This window comes from Carcharhinus amblyrhynchos, chromosome X (genome assembly GCF_965287045.1).
Source record: "Carcharhinus amblyrhynchos chromosome X, sCarAmb.v2.hapA, whole genome shotgun sequence".
NCBI classification, from domain to species: Eukaryota; Metazoa; Chordata; class Chondrichthyes; order Carcharhiniformes; family Carcharhinidae; genus Carcharhinus; species Carcharhinus amblyrhynchos.
The window spans coordinates 9,052,005-9,075,332 of record NC_137359.1 but is presented as its reverse complement, the minus strand read 5'-3'; the positions used below and the strand labels follow the sequence as shown (position 1 = coordinate 9,075,332).

At 45.2% G+C, this 23,328-nt stretch overlaps 2 protein-coding genes across 2 annotated transcripts in view; both read right to left on the bottom strand.

The window, feature by feature from the left end:
* Positions 1–14,467, bottom strand: part of LOC145361946 (sterol O-acyltransferase 2-like) — a 95,783-nt gene extending 81,316 nt beyond the window's left edge. Inside the window, exon 1 of the mRNA XM_080217935.1 lies at positions 14,125–14,467. Coding sequence (XP_080074061.1) covers positions 14,125–14,455 — 331 coding nt within the window. The 5' untranslated portion in view covers positions 14,456–14,467. The remainder of the gene's footprint in view (positions 1–14,124) is intronic.
* On the bottom strand, positions 70–14,502 carry LOC145361951 (insulin-like growth factor-binding protein 5). Its single transcript, XM_080217945.1, has 4 exons — positions 14,478–14,502; positions 11,232–11,428; positions 7,882–8,001; positions 70–546 (listed from the first exon to the last, which is right to left on the bottom strand). The coding sequence occupies exons 1-4, from the start codon at positions 14,485–14,487 to the stop codon at positions 409–411; spliced, it is 465 nt and encodes a 154-aa protein (XP_080074071.1). The 5' UTR covers positions 14,488–14,502; the 3' UTR covers positions 70–408.
* Between the last annotated feature and the right edge of the window lie 8,826 nt (positions 14,503–23,328).

Sequence of the window (23,328 nt, the reverse complement as noted above, 5' to 3'; positions counted from 1 at the left end):
CTTCAATGTCTCCACTCAATAAACAGCCAATGAGCTGCCAGGGTTTAATGACTCAATAGCAGCCCTAGCTGTGACCCAGATACATCTTCACCAGTAGAACTGCATTAGTTTGTGCTAGAAAAAATAATGACAGCATGGAAAGCATGCCAGTACAATGTTTGTATCAGACACTGGAGCACCCTTGGAATGAGCAGAAAAATCAGAATTAAAGTTAAATTTCATTAGACCTTGTTACACACTTTTTAATCTTTAAACTAAACTACTTCCAGCATGTGTGATTCCAGGATAAAGCAGGAGGTCTTTCTAGGAATGAGCTGTAGCTAGCAAGCAAGGCTGATTGGAGACATTCATCTTCTTGTTGGAAACTTCAGGCAGTGCTATCCTCAGGAGATAGCTGCCTGGCACCCATTAATATCCAACCTCTTCAGAAGATGCACTCTGCCCACATGACACTGGCCTTTTCCTGCCAGCAGGCCCAGGAAGCGAATGGCCATATTTATCCACACACCAGCAGTGACCCCGTTTTCGGCCTCTTGATGGCTTGCACTAGGAAACATTGAGAAAAAAAACACATCTTGTATTCATGGAAGGAGAACAAAATGCATGGATTGCACCTCCCAACTTGTCAGAGATCTCCATGCACTTCCCAGCTAAAGAAGTCTAGTTATTGGAGGAAATATTTCAGCCACTGTCTGCTCCCATAGACAGACATGTGACAATGCCAGTTCACTGGATAACTGCCCAGGACACAGATGGCCAGTGGCAAGCACTGCTGCCTCTGTCAGGGACCTGGGTTCGATTCCAGCTTTGGTCACTGTGGAGTGTGCATGTTCTCCGTGTCCACATGGGTTTCCTCCCACAGTTTGAAAGACGTGCTGGTTAGGGTGCAATTTGTCCATGCTAAATTCTCCCTCAGTGTAACCAAACAGGTGCCGTGTGGCAACTAGAGGATTTTCACAGTAACTTCATTGCAGTGTTAGTGTAAACTTGTGACAATAAAGTAGTAGTAAACTATTCAGCCCATTAAGGTCACATCACCATTCTATTCAATCTGATCTTTTGCCTGCGCCCCCCCCCGCCCCAAACACACACACACCCACCCACCCAAATCCCTGGATTCCCTGAGGCCAAAGTCTATCTCGGTCTTAAATCTATTCAATGGTGGAGCATCCACAACTTCTTGTGATAGAGAATTCCAAAGATTCACCACCCTTTGAATGAAGACATTTCTTCTCATCTCAGTCCTAAATGGTCGGCCCCTTATCCTGAAACTGCGTCCCGTGTTCTAGATTCCCCAGTTTGGTTGGTTGGGGGGGGGGGGGGGGGGGGGGAGGGGTGGTGGGGAAGACAATATCTGTTGATCCTGTCAAACCCCATCAGAATGTTTCCATATGATCACCTCATTTCTTCGATACTCCAGAGAATATCCACCCAATTTACTCAGTTTCTCATCCCAGGAACCAATCTAGTGAATCTTCACTCTACTGTCTCCAATGCAACTCTATCCTTCCTTAAATATGGAGACCAAAACTGCACACACTATTCCAGATGTAGTCTGACCAAAACCCTGCATAATTGTAACAAGATTTCTTTCTATTCCAATCCCCTTGTAATAAAGTTCAGCATACTACTTGTCTTCCTCACTGCCTGTTGTGTGCTAACTTTCTGTATTCCTGGTACAAATACACCCAAATCTCTGAACATCAATACTTAAATATGGAGACCAAAGCTGCAGTTTTTGTACTCTAGGCAGAGGGATGATGGGCCATGGTAGTTCTCCTATTTGAGCCCCTTTATCAGTCTGTCTAACCCCTCACCAATGGCATTGTGCCCACACTGCTCAGAAGTTTGTGGATGTGCCACAAACCTGATTTCAGAATTTTAAAGGGCAGTGGAGCACTCAAATTCAATTCCACCCCCCAGCATCTTGTCCTGTTTGGAAATTGTGCCAAAGGGTAAACAGGATGTCAGAATTCCTGACAGAACAACATTGGCTGCAAGATGCTTCATTATCACTTCTACCAGCTTCTGAAATGCAGCATGTAAACCCACTGTCAAAGTGGAACCAGAGGAAGCCATTCAATGCAGTCATGGCTGACATGTGGCCCCAACTCCACATACCTGCCTTTGGCCCATATCCCTTTCTTGTTTAAAAAATATTCAGCTCAGATTTAAAATTAGCACTAAAATCTGGCATCAACTGCCATGTGTTGATGTGTTCCAAACAGCTATCACTATGTGTGTAGAAATACTTAATGTCCCCTAATTCCAGAATCTCCATCCAGTGGAAATAGTTTATTGACCCTGTCACACCATTGACTTGAGGTTGGGGGGGGGGGGGGGCGGGGGGGGGGCGGCATTAGGAAAGGAAGGAGAGGTCATCACCTGCCACAGCCATAGATAGTGGAGTTGTTTCTGGAGTTCTTTACTGTGGAGCATTTCCTCACACCATTCCCATCATCTCCTAAAGCCACAGACATTCAAAAAAAAATCTATATTCCTCTGACAATAACTTCTAATCTATTGGGTGGGATTTTCTGGCCAGAAGTTGATGGACCTTAGCACAGGTTCTGCCCCCACCTCCCACTCCCACCCAGGCCCCATTCCCATAACCCCATGTTTTGTTTTGCCCCATTAATCCCCCTAATCTACACATCTTGCAACACAAAGGGGCAATTTAGCATGGCTAATCTACCTAACCTGGGAGTGCATGGTTTTTTCTGAGAGAAAAAAAATTTAAAATTCTGGAGAGAGAAAAATAAGAGTTAATGTAAGAATGCAAGAAGAAATATGAGCAGGAGTAGGCCATCTAGCTCCTCAAGCCTGCCCTGCCATTCAATAAGATCATGGCTGATCTGATAGTGGTTCAGTTCCACTTTCCTGTTTTCTCCCCATAACCCTTAATTCCCCTGTCTATCAGAAACCTATCTACCTGTGACTTAAAAATATTCAGCGAGGTAGCCTCCACCACTTCAATGGGAAGAGAATTCCAGAGATTCACCACCCTTTGAGTGAAGAAGTTCCTCCTCAACTCCAATCTAAACTGTCCCCTCCCCTTATCTTGAGGCTGTACCCTCTAGTTCTGCTATCCTTTCTAAGCAGGAAGAATCTCTCTACCTCTACCCTATCCATCCCCTTCATTATCTTATACATCTCTATAAGATCCCCCTCAGCCTTCTAAACTCCCACAAGTACAGATCCAGTCTATTTAGTCTCTCTTCATAGGCTAACCCCCTCATCTCCGGTATCAGCCTAGTGAACCTTCTCTGCACTCCCTCCAAGGCCAAAATATCCTTTTGCAAATGTGGCGACAAAAACTGCACACAGTACTCCAGCTGTGGCCTCACCAGTGCCCTATACAGTTGCAGCAAGACCTCCCTGCTTTTATATTCTATCCCCCTCACTATAAAGGCCAGCATCCCATTCGCCTTCTTGATCACCTGCTGCACCTGCAGACTGGGTTTTTGCAATTCGTGCACAAGCACCCCCAGGTCCCTCTGCACTGTAGCATGTTGCAGCTTTTTGCCTTTTAAATAATATTCCATCCTACTATTATTTCTTCCAAAGTGGATAACCTCACATTTGCTAACGTTACACTCCATCTGCCAGGTCCTCACCCACTCAGCCTATCCAGATCTCTCTGCGCCTTCCACACAATTTGCTTTTTCATTCACCTTCGTAGAGTTAATGGCAGAATTCTCTGATGTTGCCTGTGGCTGGAGTTCCAGTCTCGCTGCAGAAGAGAATATTGGCTGAGTGCCAAATTCTCCATTCTCATTGGCATCAGTGGAGGATTGGAGAATTCCAGCCTTCATTTCAAGTCAGTGTGACTCTTCTACAGAGGGAGATAGTGTTGGATTAGGTAGTGTATAAGAGGGGGTGGAGCAGAAGGTCTGTGATTGGTGAGAGCTCAGATTGTAACAAAAAAGTGTTTAAGTCATGAGACAAAGGCAGCAGTAATGGCAGGAAAAGGTGCTAGTGGTTACATAAAGATATCAGAATGTGCTGACAGAATAGAGATGTGCTCCGTGAAAGCTGAACTGATGAATAAGTAACAGATGACCAGTCAGGTCAAGGGACAAAAATGTATGTGATATAAAAACATCAAGATGGAGAAGATCAGTCTAAAGTTATTGAATGCTGTAAAATGCCTAATTGGAACATGAGGTGCTGATCCTCCAGTTTGTGTTGAGGTTCACTGGAACATTGCAAAAAGGCCAAGAACAGATACTCGGAAAGGAAGGCAAGGTGGTGTGTTGAAGTGGTAAGCAACAGGAAGGTCTGATCCTACTCATGGATGGATGAAAGCTGTCACCCAGTCTGCATTTGGTCTCTGATGTAGCATTGGGAGCAGCAAATGAAATAGACCAGATTGCAGGAGGTACAAGTGAAGCACTGCTTGACCTGAAAGGGGTGTTTGGGCCCTGGGATGGTGAGCAGGGAGAAGGTAAAGGGGAAGGTGCTGCACCTTCTCAATCCCATCACCCACAACACCTTCCCATGCCATTGCAGGAGTGGACCAGGGTGTTCTGGAGAAAACAGTTGCTGCAGAATGCTGACAAATGAAGGGAAGATGTGTTGAGTGGTGGCATCATGCTGGAGTTGGTGATATGGAGGAGGATGATCCTTTGAATGCAGAGACTGGTTGCTTGGGGGCCACTGCTCTTACCACCACCCCATCCTGGTTCTGGGAGGGAGTGGGGAAGAGCAGTGGCCTGAACTCAGTTGATTGGTTTGTCACAGCTGTGGGGGGTGGAGAATGGGGAAACCTTGGTTAAGGAAAAAAGGCATATGTCAGAAGCATAATTTTCAGACGTGCCATCAGAACAGATAGTGGAGGTGGAGAAAAGTGGAATGAAGTCCTTACAGGAAGAGTCAGGTTTACAGCATGGAAACAGGCCCTTCGGCCCAACTTATCCATGCCACCTTTAAGACCCCCAAGCTAATCCCAATTGCCTGCAATTGGCCCATATCCCTCTATACCCATCCTATAGATGTAACAATCTAAATGCTTTAAAAGACAAAATTGTACCTGCCTCTACTACCACCTCTGGCAGCTTGTTCCAGACACTCACCACCCTCTGAAAAAAATTGCCCTTCTGGACACATCTCTCACTTTAAACCTATGCCCTCTAGTTTTAAAACTCCCCTACTTTTGGGAAAAGATATTGACTATCTAGCTGATCTGTGCCCCTTGTTATTTTATAGACCTCTATAAGGTCACCCCTCAGCTTCCTACATTCCAGAGGAAAAAGTCCCAGTCTATCCAGCCTCTCCTTATAACTCAATCCATCAAGTCCCAGTAGCATCCTAGTAAATCTTTTCTGCACTCTTTCTATAATAGGGTGAACAGAACTGTATACAGTATTCCAAGTGTGGCCTTACTAATGTCTTGTACAACTTCAACAAGACATTCCAACTCCTGTATTCAATGTTCTGACCAATGAAACCAAGCATGTTGAATGCCTTCTTTACCTGTGACTCCACTTTCAAGGAGATATGAACATGTACCCCTAGATCTCTGTTCTGTAACTCTCCAACACCCTCCCATTAACTGAGCAAGTCCTGTCCTGGTTCAGTCTGCCAAAATGCATCACCTCACATTTGTCTAAAACGTCATCTAAATTAAACACCCTGGAAGCAGGGTGAAGGGTAACTGGGAGTCAGTGGTGATAGACTCACCACCAATACTCATACAAGCCCAGAAATTGAGACAGACATCTGGGGATGGAAGTGTCAGATATGATTCACAAAGATGAGGGGTGGAAATTGGAAGCAAAATTGATCAAGTCTCCAGGCAAGAGCATAAAGCAGAGCTGATATGGTCATTGCTGTAATGGAAAGAAAGAGTTCCAGAAGCGGGCCTGGAGGAGGACTGGAGCAAGGAGTGGTTCACATAACCCACAAAAAGACAGATTTAACTGGGGCCTATGTGGAAACCCAACCTTCTATTCACAGAAAGTGGGACAAAACAGAAACCCTACAGTGCAGAGAGAGGCTATTCAGTCTGCATCGACCACAATCCCACCCAGGCCCTACCCCCATATCCCTACACATTTACCCACTAATCCCTCTAACCTACACATCTCAGGACACTAAGGGGCAATTTTTAGCATGGCCAATCAACCTAACCTGCACATCTTTGGACTGTGGGAGGAAACCTGAGCACCTGGAGGAAACCCACACAGACACGTGAAGAATAGAAACAAAAAAACGTGCAAACTCCACACAGACAAGTTAGAGGAGAAGTGATTGAGTGACAGAAGAAACTCTGAAAGGCTGAGGAGAGTGGTGGTGGATGGGGATTGTCAAGCTTCTGCTCAAGGAAGAAGTAGAAAGCAAAGCACTTAGATCCTCTTGGTGGGGAGGGTTAGAGGGATTGGACCTCCACAGTAAAGGCCAGGAAACTGGGCATTGTTGGTATGAAATAGGGTAGAGGAACTACAAAGATAGATGGAAAGAGACTGGACAACTGGAGAGAGGATAGAGTCAGGATAGGAAGAAATGAGTTCAGTGGGGCAGGAACAAGCTGATATGATGGGCTTACCAGGACAGTCCTATTTATGGATTGTGGGGAAAAAAGGTAGAAGTGGGTTGCCACAACTGAGGTTGGAAGCTGTGCAGGGAAGATCCCCAGAGGCAATGAGCATGCTGACAGTTCTGGAAGCAATGGCTTGATGTTTGGTGGTGGGGTCATGACCCAAGGGGAGGTGGGAGTAAGTGTCTGAGAGTTGACCCTCAGCCTCTGAGGTAGGGGTCAGTATGTCAGATAATAACAGCATCACCCTTGTCAGAAGTTTGATCAGGGTCAGATTGAAGAGAATGGAGTGCACTAAGTTCAGAGAGGGAGACAGTTGGGGTGGGTGCAGAGAAATTGGAGACAGCTAATGTTGCATCAATAGATTTTAAATGAAAAGATCAAGAAGGAGGAGACCAGAGGGTGGGGTCCAGGAAGAGGGAGAATACTGAAGTTGGGTGGATCTGTTGAATGCTGGGGGGCAGAACTCCTGCCCAAAAGGAGGTGAGCACAGAGGCGACGGAAGAAGAATCTTGCCTTTCTAATTGCTCGTCATTCCTGCGTGTTAATCTTTGTGTCTCTTGAACAAGTACACAAGTATCTGACAACTTAAAAAAATAGATTTGTTATTTTTAGACCAAAAGTAAATAACCTCAACATCTCCATATTATACTCCATCTGCCACCTTTCTACCCACTCACTGAACCTGCAGCCTGTGTCCTCCCTACAGTTTACATTCCAACCAGCTCTATATGGTTCACAAAGCCCAAGATACATACTCCAAATGGTTAATATAGATGGTAAATAGCCAAGGCTCCAGCCAACTTGAAAGTGCCCCATTTATGCATCTGTCCCTTCACCAATCCTTAAATGAACAAATCTATGAACCCTCAATTCAGTTATTAAATTTGTGTGGCACCTTACCTGGATTTTCAAAGGCATTTGATAGACTACATCTACTGGTTTCCCTTTATCTACCCGTTTCCCTTTATCTACCCTACTGGTTACGTCCTCAAAAGAAAACACCAAGTTTGTTGCACACAATTTTCCTTTCTTAAAAGCACATTGACTTTTCATGCTGTGATATCCCAAGTCCATTGTTAAGACTTCCTTCAATCATAGGATCAGTATTTTTCTGGCATCTGACATGATGCTAAGTGGCCTGTAATTCATTCTCTCCCCCTCTCCACCCCAGTGTTTTAGCTAATGGGGACTATGGTCCCTTCTTCTGTCCAGCTCCTACTGTCTTATTCTGTCTCCCATTGCATACCATTTCCCCTTTAGATTTTCACCACCAGTGAGTGAGGGGCTTCTCAGTGAGATTGACAAGCTACGTCCCAGGTTGTGTTCAGATCACTATTTACCTGTTTGCTCCGGTAGAATCCTCTCTTATCACAGTTTGGGATGTAAATGTCCTCTGGGCTGCGGAAGAACTCCGGCTTCAGGTCCTGCAGGATCGATTCCATTTCTCTACGGCATGGGCCCTACATATAGGCAAAACTCATCTGTTCAAATCCAAAGTCAAGCTGGTGACAAAGACTCATTCATTGATCAAAATCCAACCCTCCCATCCCCCAGTTCTCACCACTGCAGCCCATTGTGTTCTTTGTCCCATTAAAGCCTTTTTGGAGAGGGTTCTCCAAGTTATTAGAGAGAATTCTTCAAGACAAGACTTATTCCCACTTGGAAATAAGTGGACCTATTAGTGAGAGGCAATGTGGTTTTGTTAAAGGGAGCTCAGTAAGGCCTTTGACAAGGTCCCTCATGGCAGACTGGTGCAGAAGGTGAAGTTGCATGGGATCAGAGGTGAGCTGGCAAGGTGATACAAAACTGGCTCGGTCAAAGAAGACAGAGGGTAGCAGTGGAAGGGTGTTTCTGAATGGAGGGCTGTAACAAGTGGCAGTCCTCAGATCAGTGCTGGGACCTTTGCTGTCTGCAATATATAAATGCTTCAGGCAAATGTAACTGGTTTGATTAGTAAGTTTACAGACAAAGGCTGGTGGATTTGCAGATAGCAATGAGGACCAGAGGATATAGATCAGTTGGAGACTTGGCCAGAGAGATGGCAGATAGAGTTTAATGCAGACAAATGAGTAATGCATTTTGGAAGGTCTAATACAGATAGGAAATATACAGTAAATGGCAGAATCCTTAGGAGTATTGATAGGCAAAGGGATCCAGGTGTACAGGTACACAGGTCACTGAAAGTGGCAATGCAGGTGGAGAAAGTAGGGAAGAAGGCATATGGCATGCTTGCCTTCATTGGCTGGGGCATGAGTTTAAAAATGGGCAAGTCATATTGCAGCTTTATAGAACTTTAGTTAGGCCACATTTGGAATATAGTGTTCAATTCTGGTCGCCACACTACCAGAAGGATGTGGAGGCTTTGGAGAGGGTTACAGAAAAGATTTACTAGGATGTTGCCCTGGTATGGAGGGCATTAGCTATGAGGAGAGTTGGATAAACTTGGTTTGTTCTCACTGGAGCAACAGAGGTTGAGAGGAGACCTGATAGAAGTCTACAAGATTGAGGGACATGGAGAGTGGATAGTCAGAAGCTTTTTCCCAGGGTGGAAGAGTCAATTACTAGGGGGCATAGGTTTAAAGGAGATATATGAGGCAGTTTTTTTTTATATATACACAGTAGTGGGTGCATGGAACTCTACCGGGGAATGTAGTGGAAGCGGATACGATAGTGAATTTTAAGGGGCGTCTGGACAAATATGCGAGTAGGATGGGAATAGAGGGATATGATCCCCAGAAGGGTTGGGGGTTTTAGTTCAGTCAGGCAACATGGTCAGTGCAGGCTTAAAAGGGCCTGTTCCTGTGCTGTAATTTTCTTTGTTCTCTCAGTGCTCAGCTACAAACTCCAGGAAGATTACCTCCATGATACAGTATATTATTCCAAACGCTCAGTAAAAATTCTACTCCGTCCGGCTCCTTGCAAGGAGCTGTTATTTTTCCTTTGTCCAATTTACAATGCATGCCTTTGCCCTACTGCCTGAGCTTTCTCTGGCCCAGTCAAAACCTCAGTATGGTCCACTAAAGCAACATCTTATCTGGACTCGGCAGGTCATTATCTCCTCCTACATTCCTCACACCTGCATTTCAGTGTCACGGAATTCTGTCCAAGTAGAAAATCAGGAGCAACAGCAATGGGATTAGCTGCTAGCTTCACACCTTTAGGGTTCTGCATAAGCAAACACTATTTCACCGAGTCACTTACAAGTTTGGCCACAATAATGTTCAGGGTTAGTTTCTTCATACTTGATAGCTGGATCAATGGGGAGAGGGACATGATTTGGATTGAGGAAGGGAAGGATTTTTGATGCAGATTGAAACTTTGGCAAGTTGGGGTGGTGAGACAGATCAAATATGTCAATCTGTACTTATGGAAAGCACTAGGCTATCCATTGTGGCTACTTCTGACTGCATACCACAGTTAGCATCACCGACAGATTCCATAACTCAGACTGTCATTGCTCGTAGCACATAACCTTGCAATGATCCTGGAGACTCTCACTGCCACTCAGCAGCTCAATCACACTGCCTTAATACCAAATAGTTCCTGCTTCTTGTCGACAAGAGCTCCACACTGGAGTCAGAAGCTATGACTGCAAGGAATAGCCTTGCTCACGTACATCTCCAAGACAATTGTTATGGTGAATCAATCCTTTTATGTGTACAGGAGCTGACACAGGAATACATGGTAGAATTCACAATTACAGTCATTAGACACATTGACAGTGTCATTTCTGTGTCAAGTACAGATTGGTTGCCATTCCTCCCCCCCCCCCCCTCAACATTGCAACGCTTTAAAGAGGAATTTGCAGCAAGTCCCTCTGCTTTGAGTCACTATGTTGACGCTGCACAGTTTTTGATGCCGCCCTTTCTGGTTTGCGCCTCAAGCTTGACTTCACCTCATTTTGCGTCATTGCGCATCATTTTGTGCCGGTTCTCATGCAAGATGGCGGGCAGGTCCCACCATCTGATTCTGAAAGCAAGTGTGAGCAGAGGTGTGCGTCTACACTCTGGGATTCCACCCCCCCCCCCCAAAAATGAAAAACTCCTGAAGCAAAGAATGTCCAAGCTCACAAACTGTTTGTTTTAAGGGAGCGACTGGAGCCTGGGCTGCTCATGTGTCAGAGAGGCCCATTCATCCCATGGGAATCACAAGCTATGTGGAGAAAGCAGGATTAGGCTATTGAGCTGGATCAGCAGCCATGATCTTAAATGAATGGTGGAGCAGGCTCGAAGGGCTGGATGGCCTCCATCTGCTCCTATGTTCCCACATCTCTTCCATGCTCTGGTGAGCAAATTTGAATTTTGAAACCCAAATTTGCCTGTTGTGGAAAAGCCACTGAAGTCAGAGAGCAAGTCTGGCTGCAATGCATAGGGGAAGATGGTTCACCTCCTCTTAGGGCTTGCTTGGTAAAAAAAAGGGTGTGGAGTACTTACCCTTCAGGGGGCTGACTCTGCATTGTCTAATTAAGTTTGGAGCCCCTCTGAGACAGCATTCATTCCTCTCTGTAGCTCTGACACACACTAACTGGTTTTCTCCCTACAGATGTTTTCTCAGCATCCACTGCTCTTGCTCAAACATTAAGCTCCCCTGAATAGGAATTTAAAGTATTTTAGCTTTGCTGGAATTCAATCTATTTCTCATCCCCTGCACCCCACCCCCCATGCCCCTCACTACAAAACCTGGCACTTACATATTCAGAATCTGCCACAGATGTGGTGACAGCTGGGAGTTTGGATGGGTTGACTATGGTGGGCTTTGAATGGCGATTTCCTCGACGCGATTTTGGTGCCAAATGCTGGCTAGGATTTGCTAGCCGCATTCCATGGTTTTTGCCACCGTGCTCCCTCTTTGCCAAGGAATATTTCTCCTCACCATCCAGGGGCTTTCCTGCAGGAATATGAACAGACCAGGTCAGGTAGCAAGCTCAGAGTCACTCCCATTCAGTGTACGGAACATACATGTTTCTGACTCAGAACAGCTTCACAGTCTTCATCACCACACTCCCTGGCACAAGAAACAGCAGTCATCACTTCAAACTCCAGTTTACTGCTGCTACTTATTGCAGTACCAGCTCTCGTCAGCAGAGGGAACTCAGCAGATTTAGTTCAAGGCTTCCTCACCAGAACCAGCAGAGCAGGCTTATTATTGTCCGAGTGGTGTACATAAGAAATAGGAGCAGGAGTAGGCCATCTGGCCCTTCGAGCCTGCCCCACCATTCAATAAGATCAACAGGACCCTGCAGAAGTGCTGGCACATAGACATGCTTAGAACTTGCCTGGGAAGGCTAAAGATTTGGGTCAGATATGCAAGATTTACCCTGGAAGATTAAGACAGTTTAACAGCTGGGTAAACCCATCTGAACACCACAAGCAGCACCCCACTGTCGATCACCCAAACCCCCTCGACTGCTGCCCCCAACCATCCACACAAAAGTTAGTTAGTCACAAATAAGGCTTCATTAACACTGCAATGAAATTACTGTGAAATTCCCTAGTCCCCACACTCCGGCATCTGTCTGGGTCAATGTACCCTAACCAGTACATCTTTCAGACTGTGGGAGGAAACCCACGCAGACATGATGAGAACATGCAAACGCCACACAGACAGTGACTCAAGCTGGGAATGGAACCTGGTCCCTGGTGCTGTGAGGTAGCAGTGCTAAGCAAAGATTTGAGAGCTTTAAAAAATCTTAGTCAATGAAGGCAACTGTTGTATAAAGGGACTAGGCCTTCCCCTGCCCTGCTCAGCACAGAACCTCCCCTCAGCTCACTGAACTTACCCTGGAGGTGCTGTACTGCCCATTTCTACATTCATGGCAATCGCAAGCTATGGCTGCAATGGTTAGTATCATTGTTTAGGAGGAAGTTTTTGTGCCCAGTGTTGTGGCTGCCTGGAAGACCTCAATAAGAATGCACATTCCAGAGACCTGAGCACAGAACCTAGGCTGCCATCCCAGCACAGGGCTGAGGAATGCTTCACGGCAATGTAACTAATGCTGGGGATGTTGTCTGAACATGTAACATCTTGACTAGCTCTCAGCATCCTCACTACTGAATCACATCACATTGAACACTTACCCCAAGACTGTAGAATTCCTCTGTCAGGATTCTGAGATTCCAATGTCTCCTGTAGCTACAATGTATAGTTTAAAAATCCACCCCTCCCACTTTTCAGCACAATTAATGGAATTGGGATATTCAAGTGGGAAATGCATTGAGTGTTGAAGCTCCCCTCCTCCCTTGAAAGTGCTGCCAACTGTTCTGGAGTGACTTGACCCAGTTCCCACTGTGATAGTAAATGTTGTAGTAAGTAGTGGCTACCAGCAACACTGCAAACTACCAGCTCCAAGTGGAGGGGATCTTCAAGAAGATCATGCATATTGACACAAAATTTCTACATCCAACTCCAGTATCTCCACATCACAGTAAACATCAGCAGGGAATTAAAAAAAGGGATTCCAGAGAGAAACCCCATCTCCCGATACTACAACAATGCAAACTTGTTCATATTCTCACACATGGTCAGTATCCCCAGATACTTGTATTTAAAATCAAATCCTTCAGACAATTAACTATGATGGTGCTGGCAAATTGTCTTTTCTATCACACTGACACTTTGCTTCATTTTGCACTATTGCTAAATAGTGGAAATTGAAGGGAATGACAATTTTTGTTGACTTTTAGATGTGGTCTTACAGAGCAGGAACCATACTAAACTGTGATACATCCTGCTTGGTATAGCTCCCACTCCTGTCCAAGACACAAGAACTTACAAAGAGTTGTGAACATAGCCTGGTCCCGTCACACAAACCAACCTCCCACACATTGACCCAGTGTACGTTTAATTATAGAATCCTACAGTGCAGAAGGTGGCCATTCAGCCCTCAAGTCTGCACCAGTCATAATCCCACCCAGGCCCTATCTATGCATTTACCCCAGCCAGACCCCTGATACCAAGGGGTAAATTTAGCACAGCCAGTCCATCTAACCTGCACATCTTTCAGACTGTGTGGGGGGGGGGGGGGGGGGGGGAAGGGAAGGGAGGGAGGAAAACTACAGCACCCAGTGGAAACCCACACAGACACAGGGAGAACGTGCAGACTCCACACACTAACCCAAGCCAGGGAAAATTGAATCCGAGTCCTTGGCGCGGTGAGGCAGCAGTGCTAATCACTATGCTAATGCAGCAGCCAGCACAATCAAGGACTCACGCACCCTAGACATTCTCTCTTCCACCTTCCTGTCAGGAAAAAGACACAAAAGTCTGAGGTCACGTACCAACTCATTCAAGAACAGTTTCTTCCCTGCTGCTGTCAGACTTTTGAATGAACTTACCTCGCATTAATTTGATCTTTCTCTACACCCTAGCTATGACTATAACACTACACTCTGCACCCTCTCTTTTCCTTCTCTATAAAAAGTATGCTTTATCTGTATAGTGCACAAGAAACAATACTTTTCACTGTATGTTAATATATGGGACGATAATAAATCCATATGAAATTGACCTGTAATACATTCAGCTCAATAACAGCCTCTGTCTATCCGAAAGCAGTTGTGTACAGTGACTGCTTATTCACTCACCCGCCGGCTGGACCTGGTTCCTCCGCTTGCGGCTGCGGCACACTCCCCGGCCGTGCAGCAGCGCCTGTAGCGGCGCCTTGTCCCCGCTGCGGGGCACACACCTGAGGCCAGAGGCACAACTCTCAGTGTAAACCCCGCACGCCGCTCCCTCCGCCAGCGCGCATGTCAGGCAGCAACCGCAGCCGGACTCTCTCACCAGCTCGCAGCCCCTGGGGGGGTGGCAGGCAGCCATCAGCTCCTCATTGCAGGGAGCACACTCAATCATTGCCCCCAGGGCACCCAGAGGGCTGACTATAGCCAAGCAGGCGAACAGCACGCACATCCTGAGCATGGTTTACACAAGCTTGACTCACCCCACCACATTGGTCAGCTAGCTGGTCCCCCTCTTTTTAAATAGGCGAGTAGAGCCAGGCCCCGGAACCTGGATAACAGGTGAGTGAAATGACACAGGGAGAGTGACAGGAGCCTCCTCCCTCCTCGTTTCCCTCCCTCTGCAACAAGTCGATGGAAAGCCCAATCAGCAAGGCGTGTACACCCAAAAACATTTCTTTCTTTCCTCTTTCACTTCTCTTAAATGCTCCTCTAGGCATGTAATGTTTGTGTTTGTAGACGAGGATTTTTTGTTCATGCCTATTTCGAGTGTAAAAAAAGTCGTTGATAAGTATTTGAGAATACAATTAATTCTTGTAAATATATATTTATTGCAGATACGTATAAATATTCCTTGGGGATAAGTATTTGAGAATATAATATAACTTTCCTGTAAGTAAATATTTATTGCAGATAGGTATAAATATACATTATATATAAGTATTTGAGAATGTAAATAACTTTCCTGTAAGTAAATATTTATTGCAAATAACTATAAATATTCCTTATGGATAAATATTCAAGAATATAACAAATTTCCTGTAAGTAAATATTTATTGCAGATAAGTATAAATATTCCTTTTATATGTATTTGAGAATATAACATAACTTTCTTGTAAGTAAATATTTATTGCAGATATATAAATATTTAACAATTATTCCCTGTAAATAACTATCTATTGCAGATAAGTATAAATATTCCTTATATATAAATATTTGAGAATATAACATAACTATTTCCTATAAATATTTACTCCAGATAAGAATAAATATTCCTCATATGTAGGTATTTTATTTATTTATTGTCACGTGTATTGGGATACAGTGAAAAGTATTGTTTCTTATGTGCTATACACAAAGCATATCGTTCATAGAGAAGGAAAGGAGAGGGTGCAGAATGGAATGTTACAGTTATAGCTAGGGTGTAAAGAAAAAAAGGTTTAATATAAGGTAGGTCCATTCAAAAGTCTGATGGCAGTAAAGAAGAAGCTGTTCTTGAGTCGGCTGGTACACGTCCTCAGACTTTTGTATTTTTTTTCCCAATGGAAAAAGGTAGAAGAGAGAATGTCCGGGGTTCTGAATTATGCTGGCTGCTTTGTCGAGGCAGGGGAAAGTGTAGACAGAGTCAGTGGATGGGAGGCTGGTTGGACTGGGCTTCCTTCATGACTCTTTATGCATGTGACATAATTATTTCCTGTAAATAAATATCTATTGCAGATAACTTGTGAGGTGTAGGTTAGAGTTGTGTCGATTAAAGGGATTAGTGAGTAAAATATATAGAGATATGGGGGTAGGACCTCGTTTGGATTGTGGTCGGTGTAGACTCGATGGGCCGAATGGCCTCTTTCTGCACTGTAGGGATTCTATGATAAATATTCCTTATGGATAAGTAGTTGAAAACATAACATAACTATTTCCTGTAAATAAATATTTATTCTAGGTAAGTATAAATATTCCTTATGGATAAATATTTCAGAATTCAAACACTTAAGTATTTTTCTTCATACAATAATTATTTCATATCAATTTTTTATTCAAAGTTTCTTTTATAGACAGTTTTTTTCTTATGGATAAGAATCTTTACAGATAGGATCATTTCAGATTCATTCTCAGGATGTGAGCATCCCTCACAATGTTGTCATTTATTGCCCACCCCTCATTCTTCTTGAGAACATGGTGAACCACTGCAGTCCATGTGGTGAAAGCTTCTCCCATTGCGCTGTTAGTGCTGTTAGGGAGGGAGTTCCAGGATTCTGAACCAGCGACAGTGAAGGAACAGCAACATGTTTCCAAGTCAAGATGGCCAGTGACTTGCAGGGGAATCTCCAGGTGGTGGTGGGCCCAGGTATATGATACTTTTGTTCTTCTAGGTGGTAGTGGTCGTGGGTTTGGAAGGTGCTGCCTAAGGAGCCTTGGTGAGTTCCTGCAATGCATCTTGTAGGTGGTGCACACATGGCTGCCATTGTTTGTCAGTGGTAGAGAGAGTGAGTGTTTGGGGAACGGGTAGCAATCAAATGGGTCTGCTTTGTCCTGGATAGTGTTGAGCTTCTTGAGTGTTGTTGGGGCTGCACCCATCCAGGCAAGTGGGGAGTATTCCATCACACTCCTGACTTGTGCCTTGTAGGTGGTGGACAGGCTTTGGGGAGTCAGGAGATGAGTTACTCTGTGAAGAGTAATGCTGATAAGTATTTTTTGTGCAGGTATGTACTTTTTGTAGATCAGTATTCTAGTAATTTTAGAACCACAGATAGGATGTTCCATTGCTGCTAGTTTTCATTGCCCTAATGACCTGATGATAGTCAATATGTTCCTGCTGCAAATGTTAATAATGTAGGGAAATATTAAACCTTGGCAACCTCCACAAACTCTGTTCCTGAGTCAGCAATTTCATCCCTTCCCTCATCACTATTGCAGGCTGCAGCAGGCTATTTGTAACCTATTTGACCCTGAACTCAGCTTCTGACCCTGTGGCCTTTCCAGCAGCAAGAGTGTTGACTTGCAGCTCTGTACTCTTGCCTCTCTCACCATGCAGCCCATTGTTACCTCTAGACTTGCCTTGATCAATGCTCCCTTGCTAGCCTCAAACATCGAATCCCCCATAAACTGTAGCTCTTCCAATATTCTGCTGCCTGTATTCATGACAACCCCATTCCACTATTACCAACCCCCCACCCTCCTCAGGCTCGCTGACCTACATTTGACCCCCCCCCAGCTAGCTAACTGACATTGGACTCCCCCTTCAGACCCTGTGTAGGTTAGGTGGATTGGCCATGCTAAATTGTCCCTTAGTGTCCAAAGATGTGCAGGTTAGGGTGGATTGACCATGCTAAATTGCCCCTTAGTGTCCAAAGGTGGGTAGGTTAGGTGGATTGGCCATGCTGAATGTGCGGGATTGCGGGGATAGGGCAGAAGGGTGGGATGCTCCTTTGGAGAGTCATTGCAAATTTAATGGGCCGAATGGCCTCTTTCTGCAGTGTAGGGGTTCCATGTAAAACCTACAACTCTGTTTGCTCCTCTGGCCTGACAGCTACTTCTTCCACTTGGTGTTGGTGTTTGTCTGATTTACCCTCCTGCAAAGCCTTTTGCCCCATGAAAGGTTGCTACACAAATGCAGGTTATTGCTGGCTCACTGACAGCCAGACTATCTGTTCTTGTCAGTAAAATAATCAAAACTCTCTTTTCAAACTTCTGTGGAAAATCTTACAGTGAAAGTTGTTGTTATTACATCAGGGAGTGCGGCAGGGTACGTGAATTCCTCCTCTCCTTCAGTGTCCTGTCATTGCACTCAGGGGGTTGCACAGCTCTCTCGCAATGCATGAATTCCCTCTGTTGTTTTACTTTTTTTTACAGTTCTGGATATGCGGTTCATATTCTCAACCAATGTCTTACTTCTATCTTTATGCATGAGCTTGAGGTTGTTGTGTTAGAATACTGACCGCTGTCTTAAATTCAAGCAAAATTGTAACACTGCAGCCCCAAAGCAAGCTGGGTGTATCAGGGTCAAATCTTCCATTTCATTTCTTTTGTTAAACATGATGCTCCGGCTCGATCCATTATCTGAGTTCCTTGCTCCTTTGGTGAGTGGCATTTGGGAACCAATTCTACTCGATGCCTGTAAGTCATGTAAGGTCCTTTTTACATGTTCCATGGTGAATAAATCCAGTCTAGTAAGCCAGACATGGTTAAAGGCATCAATTCTTGTTCACAATTTGATAGAGAGAAAATAACTGATTCTTCACTGAAAAGGTGATCATAATATTTTTCAATGAAAGAATTCAAAGCATATGGGAGACTTGCCTTTATCAATCGAGGCACAGAAGATACAAGCAGGGAAGTCATGTTGGAGTTGTATAGAGCTTTGGTGAGGTCACAGCTGGAGCACTGTGTGCAGTTCTGGTCACCAATTATAGGAAGGATGTGATTGCACTGGAGGGGGTGCAGGGGAGATTCACCAGGATACTGCCTGGGATAGAACGTTACAGCGCAGTACAGGCCCTTCGGCCCTCGATGTTGTGCCGACCAGTGGAACCAATCTAATGACCCTCTAACCTATACTATTCCAATGTTATCCATATGCCTATCCACTGACCATTTGGATGCCCTTAAAGTTGGCGAGTCCACAACTGCTGCAGGCAGGGCATTCCACGCCCTTACTACCCTCTGAGTAAAGAACCTACCTCTGACATCCGTCCTATAACTACCACCCCTTAATTTAAAGCTATGTCCCCTCGTGTTAGCCATCACTATCCGAGGAAAAAGGTTCTCACTGTCCACCCAATCTAACCCTCTGATCATCTTGTATGCCTCAATTAGGTCACCTCTTAACCTTCTTCTCTCTAACGAAAATAACCCCAAGTCCCTCAGCCTTTCCTCATAAGACCTTCCCACCATACCAGGCAACATCCTGGTAAACTTCCTCTGCACCCTGTCCAATGCTTCCACATCTTTCTTATAATGCGGCAACCAGAACTGTATGCAATACTCCAAGTGCAGCTGCACCAGAGTTTTGTACAGTTGCAACATGAATGGAACGTTTCAGGTATGAAGAGAGGTTGGGTAGGCTTAGGTTGTTTTCATTGGAGCAGAGAAGACTGATGGATGACCTGATCGAGGTGTACAAGATTATGAGAGGAATGGAAAGAGTGGATAAGGAGCAGCTGTTCCCCTGAGTTGAAGAGTCAGTCACGAGGAGACATAGGTTCAAGGTGAGGGGCAGGAGGTTGCAGGGGTTGTGAGGAAAAGCTTTTTAATCCAAAGGGTGGTGATGGTCTGGAATGCGCAGCCTGGGAGGGTGGTGGACGCACGTTCCTTTAAAAAGCACCTGGATGAGCACTTGGCACATCATCAGGGCTATGGGCCAAGTGCTGGTCAATGGGATTAGGTAGGAATTCAGGTGTTTCTGATGTGTCAGTGTGGATTCAATGGGCCAAAGGGCCACTTTTGCACTATGAGTCTAGGAAACAAGAGATGTTTTTCGTTCTGATGATTCTGGTGTGAGAAGAGAATTGGGATTGTCGTGCTACATTTCAAAATGCAAAAACAGAACATTTTGTGAGAAGCGGGGTAAAGTATAAAGTGACCATTTTACTTTTGGCAGTTATCTCTCTGTATATTATGAACTTTTATATTCGGGCCACCAATAAGTGATATTCCATCTTTGATGGCAAGATTCCGTGTGTCACTGAAACTTACTCCAAATCCCCCCCTTCATCACAGCATTTCACACACAGCCCCTCAAACCCACTGCACCATTCACTGTGCTCATGACTCAGCTGGATATTAACGCTATCCAGCCACTTTGGTACTGGAGCCCTAATACCCTTATTCAACCAAAAATGAGCTTTCAGCCTCAAACAGCTTTGGAGGGAGGGAGTTCCAGATTTCAACTCACCTTTGAGTGACCGAGAAGGTTGAAGCACGTGGAATTCAGGGAAACTTGGTGAGATGGATCTGAAACTGGCTCAGTCATAGGATACAAAGGGGAGTGGTAGAAGGCTGTTTGAATGACTGGAAGCTGGTGTCCAACAATGTGCCACAAGGTTCAGTGCTGGGACCCTTATTATATACATAAATGATATAGATGAAAATGTGGCAGGTTGACACCAAGATTGGCACTTTGGTAAAAAAGATGGTTGCAGGAAGATATAGATGGGATGGTCGGATGGTCAGATGGGCAGAGCAGTGACAGATGGGATTCAACCCTGATAAGTGTGAGATGGTGCACTTTGGAAGAAGTAACGAGATAGGGAGTATTTAATGAATGGCAGGAGACTGGGAAGCTCAGAGAAACAGAGGGATTTTGGGGTAATTATTCACAGATCCCTGAAGGTGACAGAGCGGGTGAATAGGGTAGTTAAGAAGGCACATGGGACACTTGCTTTTACCAGTGGGGGTATAGAGTATACGAGCAGGGAGGTAATGTCGGGGTTGTACAGAACATTGGTGAGGCCACAGCTGGAGTGCAGTTCTGGCTATCTCACGATAGGAAGGATGTGATTACACTGGAGGGGCTACAGAGAAGATTCACCAGGATGCTGCCTGGGATGGAGCATGTGAGCTTTAGGAGAGACTGGATAGGCTTGGATTGTTTTCTCTGGAGCAGAGAAGGCTGAGGGGGGACGTGATTGAGGTCCATAAGATTGAGGGGTATGAACAGGATGCAGCTATTCCCCTGGATTGAGGGGTCAGTCACAAGGGGGCAGAGTTTTAGGGTGAGGGGAAGGAGATTCAGAGGGGATTTGAGAAAATATTTTCTCACTCAGAGGGTGGTTGGAATCTGGAATGCACTGCCTGGGAAGGTAGTGGAGGATGGAAACATTATAACCTTTAAAAAAATTAGATGAGCACTTGAAATATCAGAATATTCAAGGATATGGGAGAAATGCAGGAAAATGGGATTACTGTGACTTTAAGTGATGGTTATTGTTGGTACAGACTCAATGGGCCGAAGGGCCTTTTACGCACTGTACGATTCTATGACTTGACGACTCTATGAAGGAATGTTCCCAGACATTATTCCTGAACAACTGAGCTAAAACAAACAAACATAGGAATTGGGAACAGGAAGAAGTCACTCCGCCACTCCAGCCTGCTCAGGAAATTCTTGGCGACTGTGACCTTCTCACAGGGAATTCAACAGGAGAATGATGAAGACGTAGTTAGTCTACCGAGCTCCTTCACCACCTCCACAAACCATTGTGACTCCATCAACAACAGCAAACTGTCAGCAATTTGGAAATGAACATGGAAACAAATATTTGCGGAATACTTTAATCTGGTGTCAATTCAATCCACTGGGTGGCAGTCTTCTCCATCACTCAATTCCCAATATCCCACTCAGACTAAAACACTCAACAATGTAGCTCAAGAACCACTTTCAGCAAGGCTGTGCCACAGTGGGGACTGGGGATGTGATTCCCACACACATACCTGCACACACGTACACCCACATACACACACACACACAGTATTGGTCCAACAAGGGTGGATACAGAGTAAAGCTCCCTCTATATTTAACCCCGTGCTGCATCTGTTCTGGGAGTGTTTGATGGGGACAGTGTAGAGGGAGCTTTACTCTGTATCTAACCCCATGCTGTACCTGTCCTGGGAGAAGACTGCACCTTGAGAAGAATTGTTTGATAGAGCAGACGCAGCATGGATTCGTTAAGGGGAAGTCATGTTTGACGAATTTATTGGAATTCTGAGGATGTGACTAGTGCGGTAGACAGAGGGGAACCGGTGGATGTAGTGTTTCTCAATTTTCAAAAGGCGTTTGATAAGGTGCTGCACAGAAGGTTGCTCCAGATGGTTAGGGGGCATGGAGTTGGGGGTAAGGTGTTAGTGTGGATAGAGGATTGGTTGTCTAATAGGAGGCAGAGAGTTGGTATCAATGGGTGCTATTCTGATTGGCATTTGGTAACTAGTGGAGTGCCGCAGGGATCGGTGCTGGGGCCTCAGCTATTTACCATTTATATAGATGATCTGGAGGAGGGGGCTGTGTAGGGTGTCGAAATTTGCTGATGACACAAAGATGAGTGGTAAAGCAAATTGTGCGGAGGGTGTGGAAAGTCTGCAGAGGGATCTGGATAGGCTGAGCGAGTGCGCGAGGACCTGGCAGATGGAGTACAATGTTAGCAAGTGTGAGGTTATCCACTTTGGCAGGAATAATAGTAGGAGGGATTACTATTTAAAGGGCAAAAAGCTGCAGCATGCTACAGTGCAGAGGGACCTGGGGGTCCTTGTGCATGAGTTGCAAAAACCCAGGTGTATCTAACCCCGTGCTGTACCTGTCCTGGGAGTATTTGATGGGAGCAGTGTTGATTTGATTTGATTTGATTCTTTTATTGTCACATTTATTAGCACACAGTGAAAAGTATTGTTTCTTGCGCTATGCAGACAAAGCATACCGTTCATAGAGAAGGAAACGAGAGATTGAAGAATGTCGTGTTACAGCCATAGCTAGGGTGCTGTGAAAGATCAACTTAATGCAAAAGTCTGATGGCAGCAGGGAAGAAGAAACCAGAAAGAATGGTTTCCATGGTGCATCTGTAAAAGTTGGTGAGAGTCGTAGCGGACATGCCAAATTTCCTTAGTCTTCTGAGAAAGTAAAGGTGTTAGTGAGCTTTCTTCACAATAGTATTGGCATCAGGTGACCAGGAGAGGTTGTTGGTGATCTGTACACCTAAAAACGTGAAGCTCTCGACCCTTTCTACTTCACCCCCATTGATGTAGACAGGAGCACGTTCTCTTTTACGTTTCCTGAAATCGATGACAATCTCTTTTGTTTTGTTGACATTGAGGGAGAGATTATTGTTGCCGCACCAGTTCACCAGATTCTCTATCTCATTCCTGGACTCTGTCATTGTTTGAGATCCGACCCCATTACGGTGATGTCATCAGCAAACTTGAAAATCGAATTGGAGGGGAATTTGGCCGCACAGTCATAGGTGTATAAGGAGTATAGTAGGGGGCTGAGAACACAGCCTTTAGGGGGCACCGGTGTTGAGGATGATTGTGGAGGAGGTGTTGTTGCCGATCCTTACTGATTGTGGTCTGTGGGTGAGGAAGTTCAGGATCCAGTCACAGAGGGAGGAGCCGAGGCCCAGACCACGGAGTTTGGAGATGGGTTTTGTGGGAACGATGGTGCTGAAGGCTGAGCTGTAATCAAGAAATAGGAGTCTGACAGAGGTGTCCTTGTTATCTAGGTGTTCCAGGGTTGAGCACAAGGCCAGGGAAATGGTGTCTGCTGTGGACCTGTTGTGGCGGTTGGCAAACTGTAGTGGATCCAGGAAGTCCGGGAGGCTGGAATTGATTCATGCCATGACTAACCGTTCA